The sequence below is a fragment of the Porites lutea genome, chromosome 13 (genome assembly GCF_958299795.1).
Source record: "Porites lutea chromosome 13, jaPorLute2.1, whole genome shotgun sequence".
Lineage (NCBI taxonomy): Eukaryota > Metazoa > Cnidaria > Anthozoa > Scleractinia > Poritidae > Porites > Porites lutea.
In genome coordinates, this window is record NC_133213.1 from 5068141 (window position 1) to 5093085 (window position 24945).

At 38.4% G+C, this 24945-nt stretch overlaps 1 protein-coding gene across 1 annotated transcript in view; it reads right to left on the reverse strand.

Annotated features, from left to right (window-relative positions):
• LOC140923743 (coadhesin-like) overlaps window positions 1-22654 on the reverse strand; it is a 39278-nt gene extending 16624 nt beyond the window's left edge. The window contains exons 1-4 of the mRNA XM_073373814.1: window positions 22248-22654; window positions 20706-21245; window positions 19726-20259; window positions 4352-4522 (exon numbers count right to left, since the gene is read on the reverse strand). Coding sequence (XP_073229915.1) covers window positions 4352-4522; window positions 19726-20259; window positions 20706-21245; window positions 22248-22272 — 1270 coding nt within the window. The 5' untranslated portion in view covers window positions 22273-22654. The remainder of the gene's footprint in view (window positions 1-4351; window positions 4523-19725; window positions 20260-20705; window positions 21246-22247) is intronic.
• Between the last annotated feature and the right edge of the window lie 2291 nt (window positions 22655-24945).

The window sequence follows — 24945 nt, forward strand, 5'->3', positions numbered from 1 at the left end:
AGAAAGTATTGAGATGTGGCAAGTACGATTAATAAGCGTTTCTGACCATACCTACCAATTTAAACATGTCCACAGGCCAGGGATAAGAAAGTATTGAGATGTGCCAAGAACGTTTTTGACAATCTCTACCGAGTCCTACATTTCTGCAGGCTAAGGAAAGAAACATGAGGATCCTTAAGGCCTAAAGATCAGCGAAGTCGGTCGATCTGAAATTAACGATTGCGCAATGTAAAACAAAATACGTGTTGGCAACTCATATATTACGATCCTCTCTAAATCATAACGACTGAATGTTTTCACTTTATTCAAAAGTCAACGCTTGACAGCTTACCCAAACTAATTAGAAATTTGAGTCGTTGCTCTCAATGGTAACACAGAAAAACTCCTGGGACCTTTCAAACCAAGCCACGACAAACGGCGAGTAAAATTAAACGCGTGCGAACAATGTGCGTGTGAGTTGCAAATGCCGAGTTTAAACACTTTTGTTTTGTGTGAGTGTGTGTGTGATCTTTAGCTAAAAGCGAGGGAAACTAAATGCACGTTGTAACAATTATTCCGAAAACAAATCTTACATAGAATTCTTTAGTCAGTTTGCGAAGGTTTACGCAATTTTTTTTTGTAGAATAATTATTTTGCCAACGGAAGGCCTTGTTGTTACCAGAGATATGTATTCGTTGCTTGAACGACTTTAAACTACGAGCAGTCTGATTATTATTCCTTGCAAAGTAACCCAAGGAGTAAACCATGCACACAAGCGGCGAAGCCGCGAACTGCTAAACGAGGGCGTCTCGACCGTCACTGATTTAAATAAAAAGCTTTGGCCAAAAACGGAATCGGGATGGTAGTGTCATGGAATTTACCTTTCTTTATCTTACAAAAGATTATCTTTCGCGCAAAGGTATAGTGTAACGGTATTTTTTACGGAAATATAAGTCTAAAGGTAAGTCGGAAAATTACAGAAATTCCAGGGGGCGGGTCTAAAACAAAAGTGCCTCCCGTGTGTGGGAGGAGGGTGAGTATAAATATTTTTTGAAACAGTTGAAACAGTTACTACACATTACAGACTTCACTGAAAATTCTCCGATCTTTAATCTTGCATAAAATATTGGGGTGTTAAAAGATCTCTTAAAATGGTCATGAAATCGGCAGTATATCACTTGAATGTTGTTATCATTTCGTTTCTGTATTGGGAATCGGTCATGCGCAAAGTGGCCCTGGTTGTTGACTTGGACGAAGGTATTGCAAATCGCCTTGTGTCTTTTAAAAGTGTAGTGTTAAAATGTTGCTATGCCTTTGAAGATCTGTCAAGTTACAACGAGTGTGCTTCGCTTCGATTTAAGCAAGAAGTTAAATATTCCTATAAAGTGGCTTTCCGGTGTAATCAGGCCAGTTTCTTTCATTAAAACACTTACTTGCTTTCAATAATGTGGTAAACACGTGTTGATATACGTGCACATTTAATATTCTAGGCCGTTGCGCGAAGGGTTTGTCTTGAAATCATGGTAAGGAAGAGACGTTATTTATGTCTGCGATAAGCAGTTATTCTGTTATATATTTGGATATTTTTGCTGGCCTTATTGGACTTATTTGCTGCTTTTTCTGTGTGATCGCTTCGCTTTTCATCGCTAGCCGGGTTAAAAGGAGAGAACTTGTAAGCAATCGAGCGGCGATTGTAGCGATTTTGATGTAACGATTGACTTGAGAGGCAGGTATTGGATTTGATCAACACCTTAATCTCAATGGATGACAATAGTACCCGTTGCATTTTGCTTCCTAATGCCATAATTTGTAAACTAGCGGTCTTGCACGATCCAGTGCCCAGTTTTGTATGTCGATCGCTGCCGTATTGCCAAGTTGTTGGTTTATAATTTTAGTGCGTACTTTTTTCAAGCTGTAATACTTAGTTATTAACTTTTAATTCCAATCGAGTTCACCTAGAAATAGATTTACAAAATCGTTTTCATGATTAATAGGTTTAGATGAACATGTTATATGTCTTTCAGTAAGGAAAATATATTGAGTCCGATGTTTGAACGCTGAACGGCCGATCGCGTTTGAATATCATTTTTGTTTTTTACAACTTAAAAATTAAGTCATCTAATTAAAACCAAATTTATTGAAAATGAAACAGGGGTTTTAAAAAAGAAAACCAACCAAAAAAAAAAAAAAAAAAGAAAGAAAAGAAAAGAAAAGTAGAAGAAAAAAGAGAAACTTGTCCCTGACGAGATTTGAACTTGCGCCTTTGGACGAGAAATAGAGAGAAGCTCATATTCCATCTCTACAATGATTGACGGTTTTCAGGAATAAGTTTTTTTGTTTTTTTATACAACTATGGAATATTTAACTGAACTTAACTAGACAAAAAGTTAAGAAAAGAGTCGACTGAACTTGATAAAAAAATCATTCAAGACATTTCTCCGTACGTATCTTGATGTACTGCTGAGTTGAGAATATCGAACAGTGCAAACCAAAAAACCTAATATTTTGATATGACTCCATCATTTTAAACCCTAAAACTGGCTTTGTTTTCAGTGAGACAGTGATAGTTTTTTTTTCTCTTTTGGCCCACTTCTGCTAAACTAAGGTCTATGACTAGCGAGAACAGTCCAATCGCATTTTGAAGACTCGCATCGATCACAGTATACTTGGAATATTGTTCAGAATGCTGGTTTTTCATAAGCAATTTTGGTTATTGCTTTTGGCGAAAGGAAAGCTTGACCACTAAAGACTTCAGGTCAATAAACGGTGGAAAGAAACGAGAGAGTGATTAGAAGACTCGGCTCTGGATATTTTCGACCGTAATGGCGGACGGAGCAAGAATGATCCGCCTTCTTTTGCGCTTTTACGATTAATCTGAGTCTGGAAATACGCACCATACGACTAATAATCGTACAATTCCAGGTATAATAACCGTAAAGTTGCGTCTTTTACGGTTAATAAACTGAAAATGTAGTATTTTACGATTATCACACTGGTTTGGCGTGGAAAGAACGATTAATAACCATAGAATCTGTATTTCTACCATATTAGTCTGTACTCCAAAAGTATTTTGACACTCCAGAAATAAATTGACATGTGTTAAAAGTAATAGAAATAACATAAAAACATCAAGGGAATCACTCTAAAATAGTTCTTAGGTTGAACCTTGCTTTCGAGATAAGCCTCTTGCCCCTGCACACACGTTTTTTCCCCATTAATTCTCCTTGATTAGAAGATCCACCACTAACATAGCGCAAGCGTTTAATTTCTCGTTTCTGTGTTACGTGCCCTGGATGCTATGCTTAAAATAATGAAAATTGGTTGCTTGTAACTCGAAGGTTTCAATATAATTTATGGGTTAAATGAATAGTGAAGCTTAACATGATAGGCATAAGGGAAAATATTGTATAGAAAGAGGCTTGCAAATACGATTTCCATTCTCAGAATTCCTGGAATTTTGTTGATTGTTACATCAAGTACTCTGAGGAACAAATCGAATTTATCTTAAATTCAGCCACCTCGAGATCCATAGAGAAGTAGTTGAATTCATCTCAAGTTTGTTGTTATTGACTGTTTGGTTTTAAGCTCCCGCAAATGGACTCTACGACAACGGCAAACTCGTTTAATCAATAGGGTCGCAGCTTAAGCAGGCGTTTTTTTTTTTTTTTTTTTTTTGAGATACGTACGTCAACCGGAAGTGTACTTTGTACATTCTGGGCGGTGTTTTGGCCTAAAACTTTGAGCAAATCATCTCTATAAGTGTTAAGAGACTTACCAATTCAAATTTGGTAGCGTTGGGACATGTTAAAAGAAAAAAAAGGCCTCACTTTTGGCTGACGTGATTGGAGTGCGTCGCTCAAAAAACGTCTTTGCTTAAGCTCCCTACCACTTCGCGTGTTTTACTTAATGAGATTAGGGACCTTACGAAGCTACGACAGCGAAGGCAGCGGCAACGCCAAAAAGAAATTATAGTTTTAGTCAGCAAAACAACAACTCTGTACGTGCATGACGCTTTTTTGTGCATTTCTTTGCCGCCCATCCATGAACCACTTCGACGTGAAATGACCAAATTTTAAGTTTTGTTGAGGAAGATATATAACGACAAGGCGATAAATTCTACCATCTCTGTCTGAACTAGGGTGCGGCCCCCTCTCTTTATCTTTAACATGAATTCCCTTCTTTTAAGTAACTGGTTGACTTGTGATAATTGCGAAATGATTTGAAAAGATACGGAGTCTATTTTTCAGCGAGGTTTTCACGGACACCCGCGCCGTTGTCGGATCGTAAGAGTACTTTTCGTCCTACATGACCGAATATAATAATCAATTATATTTTTTTATCATATATTTCCACAAAAGAAGTGCCAACTTACCTGAACAGTGGCGAACCAAACAGGCTTCTATATTGCTTGTGTCACCTTTACAAGGTGCTCCACCGTGAGATGGGGCGGGATTGTTGCAAAGACGTGTACGACCCCTTACTCCCTTTCCACACGTTTTACTACAGGCAGACCAAGCACCCCAGGAAGACCAATTTGCTACAACTAAAGGAAAAGAAGCAGAAGAATGAGTTTTGAAAATATAATTTTAGCTAAAATGTTTTAGAAAACGTCTTGCATGTGTCGTATTCTAGTTCCTTGAAAGATACTGAACTTCTAAAGAAGGATTCCGTTACGTATCTTCATCATATATTTACGCACCAGTAGTGGAAATTAGTCTTACCTGGACAATAACAACCAAACAGACTTCTATATTGTTTGCGTCACCTTTACAAGGTGCTCCACCGTAAGCTGGAGCGGGATTGTTGCACTAGTCACGGGAGCCAATCAAAACGTGCGAAAATTTCGATTCACTGATTTGGTAATTTCATGAAGTCGAGCACAATTTATGCGGCAAGTTTTTGCACGTTTGTTAAGATTTGAGTCAATGATCTGATCTAGTATCAGGTTTGATATAAGCTTACAGAACTTTAAAAGGCCTTCAGATTTTTTTTTTCACGGCAAATAGAAAAAAAACGTTCCGAAGAATATATAGTTATAAATTTGGCTGTAGAAAGAAAACTTTGAGTGATTTTCTTGCTTCGAGGAGTTTATCTTTGAAAAAAAAACAAACACCGGGAGGCCGGCTGAAAGTAAAACAAAATAAACTTAAGCTTAAGCTTTAAGCTTAAAGACTCAGGATTTTTAGAGACACTTTAATACTTGTCTTCGTGAATGAAAATTGTTGTCTCTGTAAATGTTTTATCGAATTATATTTCTTTTATTGATGGTTAGTAGTCTCTCTTGCAATTTTAATCGCTTGTCCGTGGTGTTTGTTGTCATCGTTCATGAACATCGCTTGCAGGAGTACTTAATGTCGCGCGTATCAAACGCTTTATAAGATTACACATCGTTATAACTGGAACGATTAAATAACAAAAAGTAATGATAATAAATTCGTTATTATGTTGAAGCGTATCTCCATTTAATAAATCATTCAAACACTCGACCACACTGACAGCTCGCACTAAAAATGAGAACCGGCTGGCTGTATGGGTGATTTTGGAAATTTTTTGAACGGTTTCGCTAAAAGCCCACGATTGATCGTCCTGGACATTGAAAAATTGTGAAATGCCGTATTCTTTCCAAGGTCTGTATGATGAAAAGTACTGTTTCACCTCAGATGTGATGTTTAAAAAGTATAAAAGGTTGGTTTACACACCCTCAGATTTGTTGGCAAGGATTTGTAAAGTAAACCTGTCGAACGCAAAAAAATGCGGCCTGATTTGTTTTCCAAGAATTTGTTTTCGAGGCCTAATCTACTGTGATCAAGAGCCATTATGGCTCTTGAATGTGATAGAAGATGTTTGCTATTTTTTGGGTGTACATATATTTAGGCTATCAACTCGATGTAAGATGTTTCACTCTAAAATAACTTATCCTTTCCCTCAAAAGTCACATGAATGTGCCCTTAAGTTAACTGATTTGTGGATTACAAGTTTATTGTTTGATTTAAAATATAAATTTATTAATGGGAGCTCCGCTTTTAGCCCTGGCTAAATCTATATATTAAACATTGTTGGTACACAAGTGTTTCGCTGCCGATTTCATGACCTTTTTAAGAGATCTTATAACAACCCAATGTTTTATGCAAGATTAAAGATTGAAGAATTTTCAGTGAAGTCTGTAATGTGCAGTTTCAAAAAAATATTCATACCCACCCCCCTCCCACACACGGAAGGCACTTTTGTTTTAGAGCCATCCTCTGGCATTTCTGTAATTTTCCAACTTATCTGGCTACCCCCTGCATGGAAAGAACATTTCCGTAAAAAATGCCGTTACACTATACTTTTGTGCGAAAGATAATTTTTTTCTAAGATAAAGAGAGGTAAATTCTCTAACAATACCATCCTGTCTTACAAGGTTAATAATCGTCACAATACTTGCCACATCTAAATACTTTGTTATTCCTAACCTGTAAACATGTTGGTATTGATATAAATAGAGACTGGCGAGAACGGTTATTAAACGAACTTGGCAATTCTCAATACTTTCTTTTCCCTAGCATGCATGACGTGTTGGAACAGGATGAAATGGGCAGGAACGATTATTAATCGTACTTTGCACATACTCTATTTCCTTAGCCTGCAGACACGTAGAAATGGTAGAGATTGTCAAAAACTATTATTAATCGTACTTGGCACATCTCAAGACGGCCTCAGTATCCGTATCCTGGAATCATGTTTAAATTGAAAGGCATGGTCGAAAACTATTATTAACCGTATTCGGCACATCTCAATACTTTCTTATCCCTAGTCTGCAAACATAATTGATTTTGGAGAAATTGTCGAGAGCTATTGTTAATCGCATGAGACACATCTCAATATTCTCCTATCCTTAGCCTGCAGACATGTTGGAACAGGTGGATATGGGCAGAGACGATTATTAATCGTACTTGGCACATCTAAATACTTTTTTTCCTTAGCCTACAGACATGTAGGACCTAGCAGAGCTTACCAAAAACGATTATTAATCGTACTTGGCACATCTTTATTATCTATAGCCCGCAAAAAGGTTGAAACAAGTAAATGTGGCCAGGAACGCCTATTAATCGTACTTGGCACATCTCAATACTTTCATATCCTTAACCTGTAGACATGTTAAGATTGGTAGGAATGGCCAGGAACGCTTATTAACGGTACTTAGCAAATCTCAATGTACTTTCTAGACGACGTTCCTTCTCGATTAGCTTAGTTTTTATTAGACTATTCTGGAATATGTTCGACATAAAAAAATTTAATATCATTAGTCGATGCGCGAATATTTATTCCCGGAGAACCGTACACAGGATGACCCCAGGCGGTTGAGAATTGCGATCGATTTGCCCGAATTCCGTCGAATTCCCAAAGCAGGTCACATTACTGATTACAGCAAAGCAGAAAGTACAGGTGTACGGTACGAAGTGCAACGTTGCGTTACTCCACAACTCAATTTGTTATTGTTTCACTTTGTTGCATTTCATCACGACATGAAATTAATTTATTGCGGCGTTCTTTTTCTTAGAAGGTTTTAGTGCAAAGCAGCGAAAAACGCCAAAGAAAAATAAATCATTACAGCGTTATAGAGCATTAAGCGACAACTATATGGAAAATAAAATGTTCGTATCCAAAAATGACCGATCAAAATGACCGGCAAGATGAGAGTTTGACTGGTCAAGTCCGCGATCAGGCCGAACATTGTCTGTTGACCGGCCATTATTTTCAGCCCTATCATAGTCGATTGAATGTTCATCGCCATGATTGAGAACCTGACAAAGAGTATGTCACACATGGCTTGCTTCTTATTTGAAAGTTCTCAATGGGTGGTTGAAAAACAGCATTTTTACCAGGCAACACAAAATGGCACATGAACTGCATTTGCCTTTGCTCATTCAAAAATGCACATTTTAAAAAGTTCTGGATTCTGATTTCACAATATAATAACGTACTCAGTGCACCCTGGAAAAGGTTACATGTATGCAACCCTCTAAGTTAAAGCTTTTGCTTTGTCACCATTTGGCAACCAACTCTTTTGGTTTAGGGAGACTTTTTTACAAATCAAGTCGCCAGCTGCAAAATTTTAGGCGCCATGGCGACCAAAATGGTCCCAACTTGGAGGGTTGGTATGCAAAAATCGAACCAAAATCGAAACGAAAAGCAAAGAATCGTAAATCGAACTAAATGGTCATACGCGCGACTACAGTTATCGAGAATTTAATCAATTATTACACCTCTACTAAAATGTTCACTGTACAGAAAAAAACTGGTTTTTGCCCTTACTTCTGGCTATTTGCTTCGAGCTCCCGATAACTCGACCTACTAATAACTCAAACTTTTTTCGATATCTTAGAAGGTTCGAGTTATTAGGATTCAACTGTACTAAATCCTGGTACACAGCTGGGGCCCCAGAACAAGGACTTTAGCACTGTTTCACAGACAGACTTAACCAGAGTTTAGTTTCATTGTGATGCAGGCTACACTCTAGGTGTGTAACTGGTATCAGTTAGCCTTTTGGCGAGATCAATGGCACAAATTTACATACTCTCTATCTCACAATTCCAAGGGATGAGCTTACATCTCCTAATAACAGGTGAATTTTACTGCTAATCTGCAGTTCTCATTCTGCATTTTGCACCAAGGCTCTATTTCCTTTCATTCAGCAGTTTTCACTTTACCCTAATTCTGCACGATACCCCTGGTCCGCAGTCAATCCTTCCCTTGCATTGACCAGTTTTTGAATGCCATTTGTTGCCTGTAATTCCTGAAGAGCAGTACAGTGTAACTAAAAGCCTATTTTCCAAGTGCCCAAAAGATAAAATGTTTAACAGCCATAAGTTGCACATTCACTATCTATTTCCGCTGCTGGTTTCACTCTCCACAGAAATGAAGACTAAATTACTCAGTTCTAAGTATAATGAAGTGGAATAAGCTTAATTTGGTAGGCAACAGAACAAACCAGTGTATCTTACCTCATTACTGCATTCTCCATCAAAATCTACTGTCTTGGATGGACTAAGTATAATCAAACACCCTAACTTTCAAATTATGCCTGCACATGCATTACGAGGTTTTTGTCTCACATTCTACTAATCGAACTGAGTCTTCAAGGGCTGGTTTTCAGTGACGCAATCGAGTAGGTATGGCCACAAACGATCATTAATCGTACTTGGCACATTTCAATACTTTCTTCCTCGTAGACTGCAGACAAGTTGAAAATGGTAGGTATGGTCAGGAACGATTCAGAGTAGAACAAGGCACATCTCGATTGTACTTTCTTATTCCCAACCGTCATACATGTGGGTATTAATAGAGATTGCCAAGAAAGGTTATTAATCGTACTTGGAAATTCAAAATACTTTCTTATCCCTAGCCTGCAGACATGTTGGTATTTGTTGGCAGAGTCAAAGACGCTTATTAATCGTACTTGGAACATCTCAATACTTTCGTTCCCCTAACCTGTACACATGCTGAAATTGGTAGGTATGATCAGGAACGATTATTAATCGTACTTGTCAATTCTCAATCTTTTCTTATCTCTAGCCTGCAACTAAAAGACTGTGGAATTTGTTGGCAGTGCCAATGACGCTTATTAATCGTGCTTGGCACATCTCAATATTTTCTTATCCCCAGCCTGCATACATACTGTTATTGGTAGATATTGTCAAAAAAACCTTTTAATCATCGTACTTGGCAAAATCTCAATACTTTCTTATCCCAAGAATGCAGACAAGTTGCTTTGGTTGAGGTTGTCAAGAACGATTAGTAATTGTACTTCGCGTAATACTATCCCTTGCCTGCATACATGCTGGCGTTCTTGACCATATATACCTTCCAATTTCAACATGTCCACAGGCTAGGAATAGACCTGTATTACGATGTGCCAAGTATCATTAATAAGCGTTTCTGACCATACCTACCAATTTCAACATGTCTACAGGCTAGGGATAGGAAAGTATTAAGATGAGTCAGGTTCGATTCATAAGCTTTCCTGATAATACGTTTCGATTTCAACGTGTCCATCGAAAAAAATTGAGGTATACCTAGTACGACTAATACTTGTTTCTTACCTACTTATCCATTTCAAACTGTCTACTGGCTAGGGATAACAAGGTTTTTAGATGAGCTAGGTACGATTAGTAAGCGTTCCTTATCATACATTCTAAGTTCAACATGTCCACAGGCTAGGGATAAGAAAGTGTTAAGATCTGCCAAGTACGATTAATAAGCGTTCCTGCATGACCAAAGCATTTAATTTTCACATGTCCACAGGTTAGGGATAAGAAAGTATTGAGAAAGACCAAGTACGATTAATTATCGTTACTGACCATATCTAGCAATCGCTTAAAAGAACTACGAGTTCGTAGTGGGCTATACTCACAAAAAGTCGAATTCTCCCGTGTAATGTCATGCCTTTGTCAGCACTCTCAACTATGTCTCTCCCATCGATGAAAACAGTGATTAAATTCACCAATTGAATTCAAAAAATAATGGTCCAGTTCTGTTATTTAAGACTATATTTTGGCATTGATCATGACTGGTGCGTCTGGATCTACTTTGGTTATACGACTTACATTTTCAGTTACTAATAAATTGTACCAGTGGCAAAGGTCATGTAAATTTATACCTTGATTTTAGTAGGGCCTACCTCCAAAAGTGATTGACTTGCTGAAAGAAGGAAAACTTCGGAATATGACGGGATAATATCCGCTGTAGGAAAGTGAAAGTTAATAGCTAACCAAAATAAGTAGATAACTAAGAACTGGCCAAAAAAATAGTAGTTAACTGACAATTGGGTACGCCCATTAGCACCCTCTAATTTCAATATACGTCTCCACGCTAGGAATAAGAAAGTATTGAGAACTGCCAAGTACGGTTAATAAGTGTTCCTAACCATACCTACTAATTTTAATATGTCTGCTGGCTAGGGATAAAAAAAATGTATTGAGATGTGCCAAGCACGCTTAATAAGTGTTCCTGATCATACATTTCAATTTCAACATGTCCACAGGCTAGGGATAGGAAAGTTTTGAGATTTGCCAAGTACGATTAATAAGCGTTCGTGCCCATACCTTGCAATTTTGTCATGTCTGCAAGTTAGGAATAAGAAAGTATTGAGATGTGCCAAGTACGATTAATAAACGTTCCTTACCATACCTACCAATTTTAACATGTCTACAGGCTAGGGATAAGAAAGTATTGAGATGTGCCAAGCACGATTAATAAGCGTTTCTGACCACAAATACCAATTTCAACATGCCGACAGGCTAGGGATTTGAAAGTATTGAGATGTGCCAGGTACGATTAATTAGGGTTCCTCGCTATACATACCAACTTCATCATGTCTACGGGCAAGGGACAAGAAAGTATTGAGATGTGCCAAGTACGATTAATAATCGTCCCTGACCACATTTACCAGTTTCAACCTCTCTGCAAGCTATAGATAAGAAAGATGTGCCAAGTACGATAAATAATCGTTTTTGAAAATCTTTTCCAAGTCCTACTTGCCTGCAGGCTAAGGGAAGAAAGTATTGAGATGTGGCAAGTACGATTAATAAGCGTTTCTGACCATACCTACCAATTTAAACATGTCCACAGGCCAGGGATAAGAAAGTATTGAGATGTGCCAAGAACGTTTTTGACAATCTCTACCGAGTCCTACATTTCTGCAGGCTAAGGAAAGAAACATGAGGATCCTTAAGGCCTAAAGATCAGCGAAGTCGGTCGATCTGAAATTAACGATTGCGCAATGTAAAACAAAATACGTGTTGGCAACTCATATATTACGATCCTCTCTAAATCATAACGACTGAATGTTTTCACTTTATTCAAAAGTCAACGCTTGACAGCTTACCCAAACTAATTAGAAATTTGAGTCGTTGCTCTCAATGGTAACACAGAAAAACTCCTGGGACCTTTCAAACCAAGCCACGACAAACGGCGAGTAAAATTAAACGCGTGCGAACAATGTGCGTGTGAGTTGCAAATGCCGAGTTTAAACACTTTTGTTTTGTGTGAGTGTGTGTGTGATCTTTAGCTAAAAGCGAGGGAAACTAAATGCACGTTGTAACAATTATTCCGAAAACAAATCTTACATAGAATTCTTTAGTCAGTTTGCGAAGGTTTACGCAATTTTTTTTTGTAGAATAATTATTTTGCCAACGGAAGGCCTTGTTGTTACCAGAGATATGTATTCGTTGCTTGAACGACTTTAAACTACGAGCAGTCTGATTATTATTCCTTGCAAAGTAACCCAAGGAGTAAACCATGCACACAAGCGGCGAAGCCGCGAACTGCTAAACGAGGGCGTCTCGACCGTCACTGATTTAAATAAAAAGCTTTGGCCAAAAACGGAATCGGGATGGTAGTGTCATGGAATTTACCTTTCTTTATCTTACAAAAGATTATCTTTCGCGCAAAGGTATAGTGTAACGGTATTTTTTACGGAAATATAAGTCTAAAGGTAAGTCGGAAAATTACAGAAATTCCAGGGGGCGGGTCTAAAACAAAAGTGCCTCCCGTGTGTGGGAGGAGGGTGAGTATAAATATTTTTTGAAACAGTTGAAACAGTTACTACACATTACAGACTTCACTGAAAATTCTCCGATCTTTAATCTTGCATAAAATATTGGGGTGTTAAAAGATCTCTTAAAATGGTCATGAAATCGGCAGTATATCACTTGAATGTTGTTATCATTTCGTTTCTGTATTGGGAATCGGTCATGCGCAAAGTGGCCCTGGTTGTTGACTTGGACGAAGGTATTGCAAATCGCCTTGTGTCTTTTAAAAGTGTAGTGTTAAAATGTTGCTATGCCTTTGAAGATCTGTCAAGTTACAACGAGTGTGCTTCGCTTCGATTTAAGCAAGAAGTTAAATATTCCTATAAAGTGGCTTTCCGGTGTAATCAGGCCAGTTTCTTTCATTAAAACACTTACTTGCTTTCAATAATGTGGTAAACACGTGTTGATATACGTGCACATTTAATATTCTAGGCCGTTGCGCGAAGGGTTTGTCTTGAAATCATGGTAAGGAAGAGACGTTATTTATGTCTGCGATAAGCAGTTATTCTGTTATATATTTGGATATTTTTGCTGGCCTTATTGGACTTATTTGCTGCTTTTTCTGTGTGATCGCTTCGCTTTTCATCGCTAGCCGGGTTAAAAGGAGAGAACTTGTAAGCAATCGAGCGGCGATTGTAGCGATTTTGATGTAACGATTGACTTGAGAGGCAGGTATTGGATTTGATCAACACCTTAATCTCAATGGATGACAATAGTACCCGTTGCATTTTGCTTCCTAATGCCATAATTTGTAAACTAGCGGTCTTGCACGATCCAGTGCCCAGTTTTGTATGTCGATCGCTGCCGTATTGCCAAGTTGTTGGTTTATAATTTTAGTGCGTACTTTTTTCAAGCTGTAATACTTAGTTATTAACTTTTAATTCCAATCGAGTTCACCTAGAAATAGATTTACAAAATCGTTTTCATGATTAATAGGTTTAGATGAACATGTTATATGTCTTTCAGTAAGGAAAATATATTGAGTCCGATGTTTGAACGCTGAACGGCCGATCGCGTTTGAATATCATTTTTGTTTTTTACAACTTAAAAATTAAGTCATCTAATTAAAACCAAATTTATTGAAAATGAAACAGGGGTTTTAAAAAAGAAAACCAACCAAAAAAAAAAAAAAAAAAGAAAGAAAAGAAAAGAAAAGTAGAAGAAAAAAGAGAAACTTGTCCCTGACGAGATTTGAACTTGCGCCTTTGGACGAGAAATAGAGAGAAGCTCATATTCCATCTCTACAATGATTGACGGTTTTCAGGAATAAGTTTTTTTGTTTTTTTATACAACTATGGAATATTTAACTGAACTTAACTAGACAAAAAGTTAAGAAAAGAGTCGACTGAACTTGATAAAAAAATCATTCAAGACATTTCTCCGTACGTATCTTGATGTACTGCTGAGTTGAGAATATCGAACAGTGCAAACCAAAAAACCTAATATTTTGATATGACTCCATCATTTTAAACCCTAAAACTGGCTTTGTTTTCAGTGAGACAGTGATAGTTTTTTTTTCTCTTTTGGCCCACTTCTGCTAAACTAAGGTCTATGACTAGCGAGAACAGTCCAATCGCATTTTGAAGACTCGCATCGATCACAGTATACTTGGAATATTGTTCAGAATGCTGGTTTTTCATAAGCAATTTTGGTTATTGCTTTTGGCGAAAGGAAAGCTTGACCACTAAAGACTTCAGGTCAATAAACGGTGGAAAGAAACGAGAGAGTGATTAGAAGACTCGGCTCTGGATATTTTCGACCGTAATGGCGGACGGAGCAAGAATGATCCGCCTTCTTTTGCGCTTTTACGATTAATCTGAGTCTGGAAATACGCACCATACGACTAATAATCGTACAATTCCAGGTATAATAACCGTAAAGTTGCGTCTTTTACGGTTAATAAACTGAAAATGTAGTATTTTACGATTATCACACTGGTTTGGCGTGGAAAGAACGATTAATAACCATAGAATCTGTATTTCTACCATATTAGTCTGTACTCCAAAAGTATTTTGACACTCCAGAAATAAATTGACATGTGTTAAAAGTAATAGAAATAACATAAAAACATCAAGGGAATCACTCTAAAATAGTTCTTAGGTTGAACCTTGCTTTCGAGATAAGCCTCTTGCCCCTGCACACACGTTTTTTCCCCATTAATTCTCCTTGATTAGAAGATCCACCACTAACATAGCGCAAGCGTTTAATTTCTCGTTTCTGTGTTACGTGCCCTGGATGCTATGCTTAAAATAATGAAAATTGGTTGCTTGTAACTCGAAGGTTTCAATATAATTTATGGGTTAAATGAATAGTGAAGCTTAACATGATAGGCATAAGGGAAAATATTGTATAGAAAGAGGCTTGCAAATACGATTTCCATTCTCAGAATTCCTGGAATTTTGTTGATTGTTACATCAAGTACTCTGAGGAACAAATCGAATTTATCTTAAATTCAGCCACCTCGAGATCCATAGAGAAATAGTTGAATTCATCTCAAGTTTGTTGTTATTGACTGTTTGGTTTTAAGCTCCCGCAAATGGACTCTACGACAACGGCAAACTCGTTTAATCAATAGGGTCGCAGCTTAAGCAGGCGTTTTTTTTTTTTTTTTTTTTTTTGAGATACGTACGTCAACCGGAAGTGTACTTTGTACATTCTGGGCGGTGTTTTGGCCTAAAACTTTGAGCAAATCATCTCTATAAGTGTTAAGAGACTTACCAATTCAAATTTGGTAGCGTTGGGACATGTTAAAAGAAAAAAAGGCCTCACTTTTGGCTGACGTGATTGGAGTGCGTCGCTCAAAAAACGTCTTTGCTTAAGCTCCCTACCACTTCGCGTGTTTTACTTAATGAGATTAGGGACCTTACGAAGCTACGACGGCGAAGACAGCGGCAACGCCAAAAAGAAATTATAGTTTTAGTTAGCAAAACAACAACTCTGCACGTGCATGACGCTTTTTTGTGCATTTCTTTGCCGCCCATCCATGAACCACTTCGACGTGAAATGACCAAATTTTAAGTTTTTTTTTTGAGGAAGAAAACGGCAAGGCGATAAATTCTACCATCTCTGTCTGAACTAGGGTGCGGCCCCCTGTCTTCACCTCCAACATGAATTCCCTTCTTTTAAGTAACTGGGTGACTTGTGATAATTGCGAAATGATTTGAAAAGATACGGAGTCTATTTTTCAGCGAGGTTTTCACGGACACCCGCGCCGTTGTCGGATAGTAAGGTCCCTATTATATTTTCGAAAGGGGCTTTGCTCACCTTGGCATGTTTGATTGTTGCATTCTCTGGTTTCATTTATAGATCCTTCACATCCCAGCTTTTCATTTATACAAGTACGATTTCGTCTCTGAGTTCCCGTTTGATTAAGTGAAGAACAAGTCGTTGAACATTCGCTCCACTTTCCCCACAATGAAAATCCAGCCGCTGAAATTCAATTCATAAGTTATTTGATTAAAATTTAACTATATTGCCTTCTTTTTAAATACCAACGCGCTAAAAACTTCTGGCTTTGGTAATTCGCTATTACAATAGGTCAAGCAACATTACAGAGAAGTTCATTTGTTCTTTAAAGTGGAATATTGTAAGGCGTGTACGCGACGGTTACTCTAGCTGGTCTCGCCGGCGACACAATCAATGGTACAAAGACTCGACTTTATGTTGATGATTTGTATCATTCGAAGGCGATTTAACATCACAAAGCAGAGATTTATTGAATATGATGGTGAAATTTAGTTTTCTCTTTAATTCTTTCGAGGGAGACAGCTTGAGAAATGTAAAAAAAGAGAAAAACGTTTCGATTATCGCGTAAGACGACATGTACCTAATATTGACGTACACTGTACTGCTATTAGAAAGGCCTTTCCGATGTAGCTGAAATTCTCCTAGCTCCTCTGTTAAGCTAAGATTGAAATCCATTTCTCCATCCTTGGGAAAGACGCGATTTATAATAGTGTCGTTTTACACTTTTTCCTTTTTTTGACTCTACTGTGTTTCCCCGGCAAACGAAACTCACTTGTTGGCTCATACAAACACTCTGGACCAGTTGTTTAAACGGAGTTTCGTCTGTGTTTAACAAAACCGCGTTCTAAGCCATTTTCAGTTTGCCCAACACTTTTATCTAAACACTATTCATCGTGAACAAATTCAGTAAAGCATATAGAGTAGACTGGAAAAGCACCTATTTTCTTAAATTTACCCACTAAGAAAGAGATCAGGAGATCATATTTAATTTCTTAAACAGCGGCGTAAGGTACACTTCGGCCCTCTGTCTTGTAAAAGAGATAAGTCGTTTCAGGAGACAAAAAACAAAAGAAAAAGGAAAGAAAATAACTTACGTGCAACTCTCGGGTCAATGACTCTCATGATTTCCTCAGCCAATTCATCATCATCTTTGTTGGTTTTGACAATGAGAATGTGCTGCTCTTCCCTCGTGATTATGAGCAAATCAGTAGCATTAACGGATGATCCAATTCCTACACCGACGATGAAAACGCTGTTTTTGACCAAAGCATGGACCACTTTACTCAGTTCTTCTCTATTGCTTACAGTCGCATCGTCCATGATTACCACGAGTATGCGTCTAGCGTTTGGCCTTACCTCTCGCAACTCGAAAATTCGCTTTGCCTCTTCCAGAGCTTGCTCAAGATCTGGAGGTCCATCTCTCTTGCGCAAGCGTATCACTTTGCGAATCAGTTCATCCTGGTCTGGTATGTTTGAAGCAAAGTCAAAACTTGTGGTTGGAATACCACTGCCAAAGACGATAGCACTGTAATGAATTCTGTCGATACCATATCGATTGATGATACTGATTATCGTTCCCCTCATCAAGACGAAGGTTTTTTGGGACTCGACAGAAGTGGCACTTAAAGCAAAAGTTACATCCAGTTCTAGATGAGGGGAAAAAACGGTTAAAAACATATTTGTTTGATTTACGTTTTTCCGTCTTTTTATGAATACTCCATTATAACTGGGGGTCTCGGAAAACCGACAGCTACCTAGAGCTGTCGCGTACCTTCCTTCAGTGGTTTTCTTTGGCTCTTCATGATGAAAACACTCCTGAAGGTACGGAAAAACGGGCGACAAAAATCATGCAACATTGCTGCAAAACAAGTTGAATAGCGATTTTGCGCGTTTTACCACCCATATCAAACCTGTCTTGCAACATATCAGGTTGTTAACAGGTTTGAACGTGGGTGGTAAAACGCGCAACATCGCTTTTCATCTTGTTCAGCAGCAATTTTGCAAAACAAGTTGCACGTTTTTGCCGCCCGTTTTACCAAAGCTTAAGGAAGAGAATTAATAGTCCTGTTGGTTTTAATTATCGTACGGACTTGTTTCAACCATTTTTGTTGGTTATAGTAGCAGCCATTGCCTTGTAGTGATTGCATCTTAGAATGTTTAGTACCTTCACTCGGTTGCGGTAAGTATACTTTGTCGTTCGTGCTGGTGTTTCAACTAACACACCCCGACTTCCTTTGGTACAGAGATCGCCTTTTCAATGTTATTTTGTGTCAATAAAATAGTACTTTTCGTCCTACATGGTCGCAATTTTTGACAGCAACACGCCAAGTGTTCCAACTTACTAATAAAGTAAACCAAGTAGACAAGTAGACCAATTGCCAGCAACTAGAGGCGAAGTAGTAGAAGATATGTATTAGAAATAGTCAAATATTGCACCTGTCGACTTGTAGCTCTTTTAGGAAGACCGAATAAGATAGTCAATTATATTTCTTTATCATATATTTCCACACACGAAGAGCCAATTAACTTACCTGGACATTGGCGAATCAAACAGGCTTCTATATTGTTTGCGTCACCTTTACAAGGTGCTCCACCTTGAGGTGGGGCGGGATTGATGCACAGACGTGTACGACTCCTTGTTCCATTTCCACACGTTTCACTACAGGCAGACCAAGCACCCCAGGGAGACCAATTCGCTACAAATAAAGGAAAAGAAGCAGAAGAATGAGTTTTGAAAATATAATTTTAGCTAAAATGTTTTAGAAAACGTCTTGCATGTGTCGAATTCTAGTTCCTTGAAAGATACTGAACTGCTAAAAAAGGATTCCGTTACGTATCTTCATCATATATTTACGCACTAGTAGTGGAAATTAGTCTTACCTGGACAATAACGAACCAAACAGACTTCTATATTGTTTGCGTCACCTTTACAAGGTGCTCCTCCGTAAGCTGGTGCGTGATTGTTGCACTAGTCACGGGAGCCAATCAAAACGTGCGAAAATTTCGATTCACTGATTTGGTAAATACTAATTAAAACTAGTCGAGGCGGGTTTGAAGTGGATAATAAAAAAGGACCAAAAAAAAAAAAAAAAGAAAAAAACGAAAATTTTCGTTGCCCCGGGCGAGCATGGTTTCTCCTTCTTCCAAGTGAAAATGTTCACTGGAAGTGTAAGTGTGCTGCTCACTAGTACATCATTAAAATTACTTTACTGAAACTAGCAGAAGCCACACGAGAAACAGAGCATAGAAGTGCAATGCACTCAGCTCCCAATACAGAAGTGTAGGACACACTGCTGGTGTAGTAAAATTCCGCCTTCACTAAAACTCGAGCCCTGATGGTTCAGTGGTTAGAACGTCCGATCTAGTATGCGGAAGGTAGAGAGTTCGATTCTCGTACGGGACACGAAAATTTTCGTTGCCCCGGGCGAGCAGGGTTTCTCCTTCTTCCAAGAGGAAAATGTTAACCGGAACTGTAAGTGTGCTGCTCACTAGTACATCATGAAAAATTAGAAAAAAAAAAAAAAAAAACAGTGAAAAACCAGCCGCTCGTGTTTTGCTCCAGGTCACCATATAAAGGCTACCCTTCTTCACTCTTTTTAACGAAAAGACCTATTCTAAAAAGAGCAGTTGCTAATTTTACGTTTATGCCTAAACTGGGCGAGGTCTTGTGATTTTTTTAAGAATGCGCCACTACCTTCATGCGCCACAGTATTTCGATAGGTGAGCTTGAAAGTCGCAAAAACATGACTAATAAAAAGAAGTTTATGCAAACAAAAAGAGATTTGCGCCAGGAAATTGTTCAAAGCTTAGGATGTAGTTGCTGCCATACCAAAATGAACCTTAGCAGACAGATTTAGTTTGAAAGTTGCAATTTCTTAACTATTTTCTTATCAGCTAGGCATGCAATGAGAGTTATAATTAACCATACCTCGTAATGCTTGATATATGATTGCCTCCGCGATGACTACTCTTCTGTCAGTGGTTGCCTTTGGTGTTCCAAGATTATCAACATGGCTGATTGTCACTGAATTAAGTTGATCAACATTTTTGTTTAGGGACAAAAGCACAATGCCGTGAGATCTCAATATATTACTTGCAGTTATAACTTCATTGCCATTTCCGGCGTCTGTGATGGGGACGAATACCCTCTTCGCCAACGGCCTTCCTGTTGATCTGAAAAGATTCTCACCCTCTCGCAACTTTTCTTGAAGAGGTGATGAAGAAATGTATGCCAGCTTTTTCACGGAAGTTTTGAAGTCATTATGACTGAGAAGCGTGTTGAAAAATTTGCTTAATCTTGTTGTTTTTTTAGTTCCGTAGACAATGATGTTGAAGAGGACTCTGAAGTCTCTATACCGCTCGTTTATGGTACGGGATGCTTGGACCATCACATCGTACGTGACCGTTGATTCAACGGAGCTATCAGATATGGCAAAGCCAACATCAATCTCTGGGATCTTACCTAAGAATCGGAACAGGAAATGGTGTTAATTTTGTCAACGATAGCATACCCAAATAGACTTCACACTTGTCAAAACCCTTTGAAGAATTTGAAACGCAAACATTTTGCAGCATTGAGTTACTGCAGTTTACTTTCAATGAAGTCTCCTGGCTTTCGGCTATTGACAGGGACACCTGTATTGACGGGGACTTGATTATGGGGACTACAGGGCCTCCAGACGTAATTCAACTGTAGCGGGAGTTGATGTAAGTTTCCGGCACACCATAATCACTGAGCTACTGGAAACCTGTGATGTGAAAAGTTTTGACGTAAGAGCATTTCTCTCTTAAACTTTGTTGTGTCATGACATTTAAAGTGTACCTGATTGGTAAAATACTCACGTGTCTTTCAATTAACGACTGATAAATTTAGAAATTATAGTTTTTTGAGAAGAAAATGATTCTTACGTATTATTCTCTCCCCGATACGTTGGGCCAACGGGAGAGGCTGTATGTTCCTATCAACGGATATAACATCCAGAGGATTAGGCGAGATGACAAGCAATTCCTTCCTATTCACTGCTCCAATCGGCACAGAAATCACCAGAATTCCACTTTCCTCTATAGGCCTCACTGCCTTTTCAAGGCTGTTCTTATCGGCAGAAGAACTTCTGTCTGTCATAACAACTAAGGCCTTCCGATTGTTGGGCTCGCCCAAAGAGTTATTTTGGAAGGCAACGAGAGCTTCTTCTAGCACATTGATCAAAGGTTCCGATGCACCCACAGCTCGTCGGGCGCGCCCAGTGGCAGCATTGGACTCGTTGGCACCGAAACTGAAATTGACCATTTTCAACACCCCATCAACGTAGGCAATGACGTAATAGTTCACGTATTCATATTCTTCAATGAATTGTTTTGCAGTGGTTTCCATTAGAGCGTACGTTTCGTTTGAAAAATCAGATGAGGCAATGAGTGTAAATACGATGTCGATGTATGTGCCGTTGATTCCTGAAACAAACGATAAAACAGAGGAAAACATAAATGGTTGAAAGGAAGACATATATCATTTTATAAATGTACCTTGTTTGGCCACCCCTCTCTAAATTACTCTTAACTCTTTAAACCCTGAGATCATAATATTTGAATTCTCATTTGTTGCCCCTATTCATTTCCTGCAGAAGTTAGTGGAGAGAAGTTGATAAAATATCGAACAAATTCATCTTGTGTGATCATTTCCTTAGTTCTCATGACCACTCTGTTTTACAAAGCATTGATATTACAAGGAGAAATTCAACCTCGTCCCCAGGGCTTTTCCCTGATGCTGATCACTCTTAGGGCTTAAAGGGTTAATTCTGCCTTTCAGTGGAAACAATTACCATTCCTGCGAAAATATTAAAACTCCAAAGCATGTTATGCAATTTTATCATAATTTATCGTGATAAAGAGTGATAGATCATCTGGAATGGAACATTATAAATAACCTGAAAGAAAAACACAATTCCCTTCCTCAAAAATAAATAAATAATTAGCATTATCATTTGTTGCAAATTTTTCTTCCTTTTCACTGGCCAAAAGCCCACCGCGTGACCTGCAAAAAACTGCCTACAAATAATGGTCTGCTCATGCGCAATGTCGTCTAACTGTGTTTGGCTGCAAATAATTTCGCGCTCATGCGTAAAATAAAACTACGCTTTGCTTCTTCTTGCAATCGTTCTAAGGCGAAAAACTCGGTTATTTCAAAATATCGTGATTTGTCAGTGTATCGCACATCCATTATTTGCCTCTGCCATACTTGATCTGCTCACCGCTGACAAATTATATACGATATTTTTCTCAACCTCGTCCAATAATTAGAAGTTAAATGGTATTTACCCGTTAATGTCTTTATTTTCCTTGCTTTTGTAAAATGAAAGAATAGCTCAAGATACCTATTAGCGGTTATCCATTAGAGCTTTTCAAATCTACTTTGGAGGTCTAATTATAAGCAAAGAAGAGCAATGAAACACTAACCTGCTGTAGGAGTTGGAGGAGGCATTGTCGTTGGAGCACCAGTGGTGTAATTCCAGACTGCTGTAGCAAGAAACACAAGAAACTGATATTATTCTAATATCCCCAGACGGTTTCTACAATGATTTTTTTTTTTTTTTTTTGACGACCAATCCTCTTCCCTCTCTTTTTAGATAATGTTGCACCCTTCACAGGAAAAACAACAAAGACCTAACCTTTGCCTAGGTAGTGTGAAGACTCTGGATTGTTGCGATTCTGAAGCATACTCCATTCAAGGGAGTGTGTCAAAAATGTTGTTGTTGTTGTCATTACGTCGTTGCACAGGCTTCCAAAACTCAATAGTGAGCGCATGTTAAAAATTAATACATCTGCGTTTTATAGGGTTTATATGGAAAAAATATGGAAAAATAACAAATGGGAAACAAATGTCGCCTTATCTTACCTTATCTTGTAGGAAAGAATTAAAATAAACTTACCTGTTGCTGTATTTTGTGTTCCTGTGTCGTTTTAAAAAGTGTTTGGGCTGGTTTTGCTGTCCTGCCTTTTGTTATTTTTCCCGGTATTAACCCTATAAAACGCTACGTTAAGCACTGTAAGCAGATGTGTTAATTTTTAACGTGCGCTCACGTGAATTTGGGACGTCTGTGGTCATAGTGGCAGTATCTGAGGTTATTATAATCATTACCTGTCTTTGGGGAAGAAGATGTTGTAGTATTTGACGACGCTGAAGTGCTTGGGTGTTTACTCGTTTCAGGAAGTGACGTTGTGGTTTGTGGTGATGTTGTAGTTGGAGGTGACGGCGCTAAAATAACAAAAAAAGGCGTGGTTAGTTGAGTATTTGTGAGGTTAACCACTTGAAATGGTTTTGAAACGGTTAGGTTGTTTTTCTCCTTCACAAAAAAGGAAATGTGACAACAATGACATTTTGTAGATTGTTTTGTAGTGCTTGACTTAATTGCCTCCTTTTTTGTCTGCGAGCCAAAGCCTTCGGCGACAAAAAGCTTCGGAACTGTGTTCACACCCTTAGTGTATAGTTATTAATTCTTTACACCCTTACATCAAAATTCACATTCTCATTATTTGTTGTACCTATAGGTTTTCTTTAGAAGTTGTGAGGGGAATTTTTGTAGTATCAATTAGAGTCATCTTGCTTGATCATTTCCTTAATTCTCATTACCAATATGTTTCCAAAGAATTGATATTACAAGGAGGAAATTCATGATGATGATGATGATGATGATGATGATGATGATGATGATGATGATGATGATGATAAAATTGCACATCCATGTTGTTTTCAATTGACAGCTGTCTAAACAGCACATCCGCAGACTAGTAAAATATGATCATATAGCGGGCTCATGTGTCGACTGATCGATGTGGCCTCTTTTTTGAAGTTATCCGCTGACTATTTACTAGTTTTCAACTGATCGCAGGACTCTAAATGGATTTCTTTGCAATGGCTACAAGTTTACCGTTTGAAGTAAATAATATTATGAATTCACTAACGGCAGATTCACTGTTAGCCTTGGGTAAATCTATATATTACAGTGCATCGAGGCTTACTTGGACAATCGCGAACCGTGCACCCTTCTGTCTCAACTGGTAATCCAACACAGTACAGGTTACCACCAGGCGGTGGTGGAGGATTGTTGCACAGGCGCGCTCGAGTCCTTATACCTCTTTGGTCAGTGCGCACGAGGAAAAAGGCGAGCAAGCAGTAAAATAGCGAATGAGCGAAAAAAGGTTGGAAGAAAGAAGGGGGGCAGCCTGTAACCATCTTTTCAAATACTCAAATACGCCCACTTCTTGAAAAACCGTTTCTCGTGACAAAATTTCAAATGTCAAAACGTCGAAAGGTGCGGTGTAGGAGGGTTTCACATGCTCGACATGTTTGTAGAATCTGCTCGCAGGAAGGCAAATGATTGGCGTACGTGTTGAAGTAAACAGTCAAAGTTGACCAATCATAGGGTATACCAGGTATGGTATATCCTATGAGGTATTGAAAACAAAGCTTATAGTCTCCACTACTCTTGCTTTCGGCAGCTTTCCTCACTATCTTGGAACCCGGAACAGGTCAGTGAGTGTCATAATGTCAAATCATTATTGTACGTCCATGCGTTTAGGACATGCCTTTGTTTGTTGCTGGTGTTGGTCAACATTGCCTCTTGACTATCAACAACAAATTTCTGATAATTTAAGGTTGCGAAAATTTAATACTAGTCTCCCACGCAGTCGTTTTTGTGGGGAGAAGCATCGGGTGACGAGACAAAAGGAGACTATATTGAAACAAGGTGTCTCACGCATGCATCGTAACAACTTCGAATATACTAACTTCATTATGATATGACTTGATGTCACGGTCACCGCCAAATGTTTACCTTTGCAATGAACGATTATTGGATGAGGTTTTTGTAATATTCACAATGATGAAGGTCGAGGTAAGTGTTGTCAGTTAAGCCGAAGCCTGAGATTGATTATTGCGCATATCACAAAAACTGAATCTAATATTGTTTTATTATACATTGTTTTGAAATAACGACAAACACACACACACCGTTGCATCGACAAAGTCTTACATTGCTCTTGGAAATCATATATTGCGCGCCAAACCTAAAGATAAGTCGGTTATCTGCTAGCAGATAACTAACTAATCTGTTGGTTGCTCTGCTTTCCTAAATAAACTGTAGGCTTTTAACCA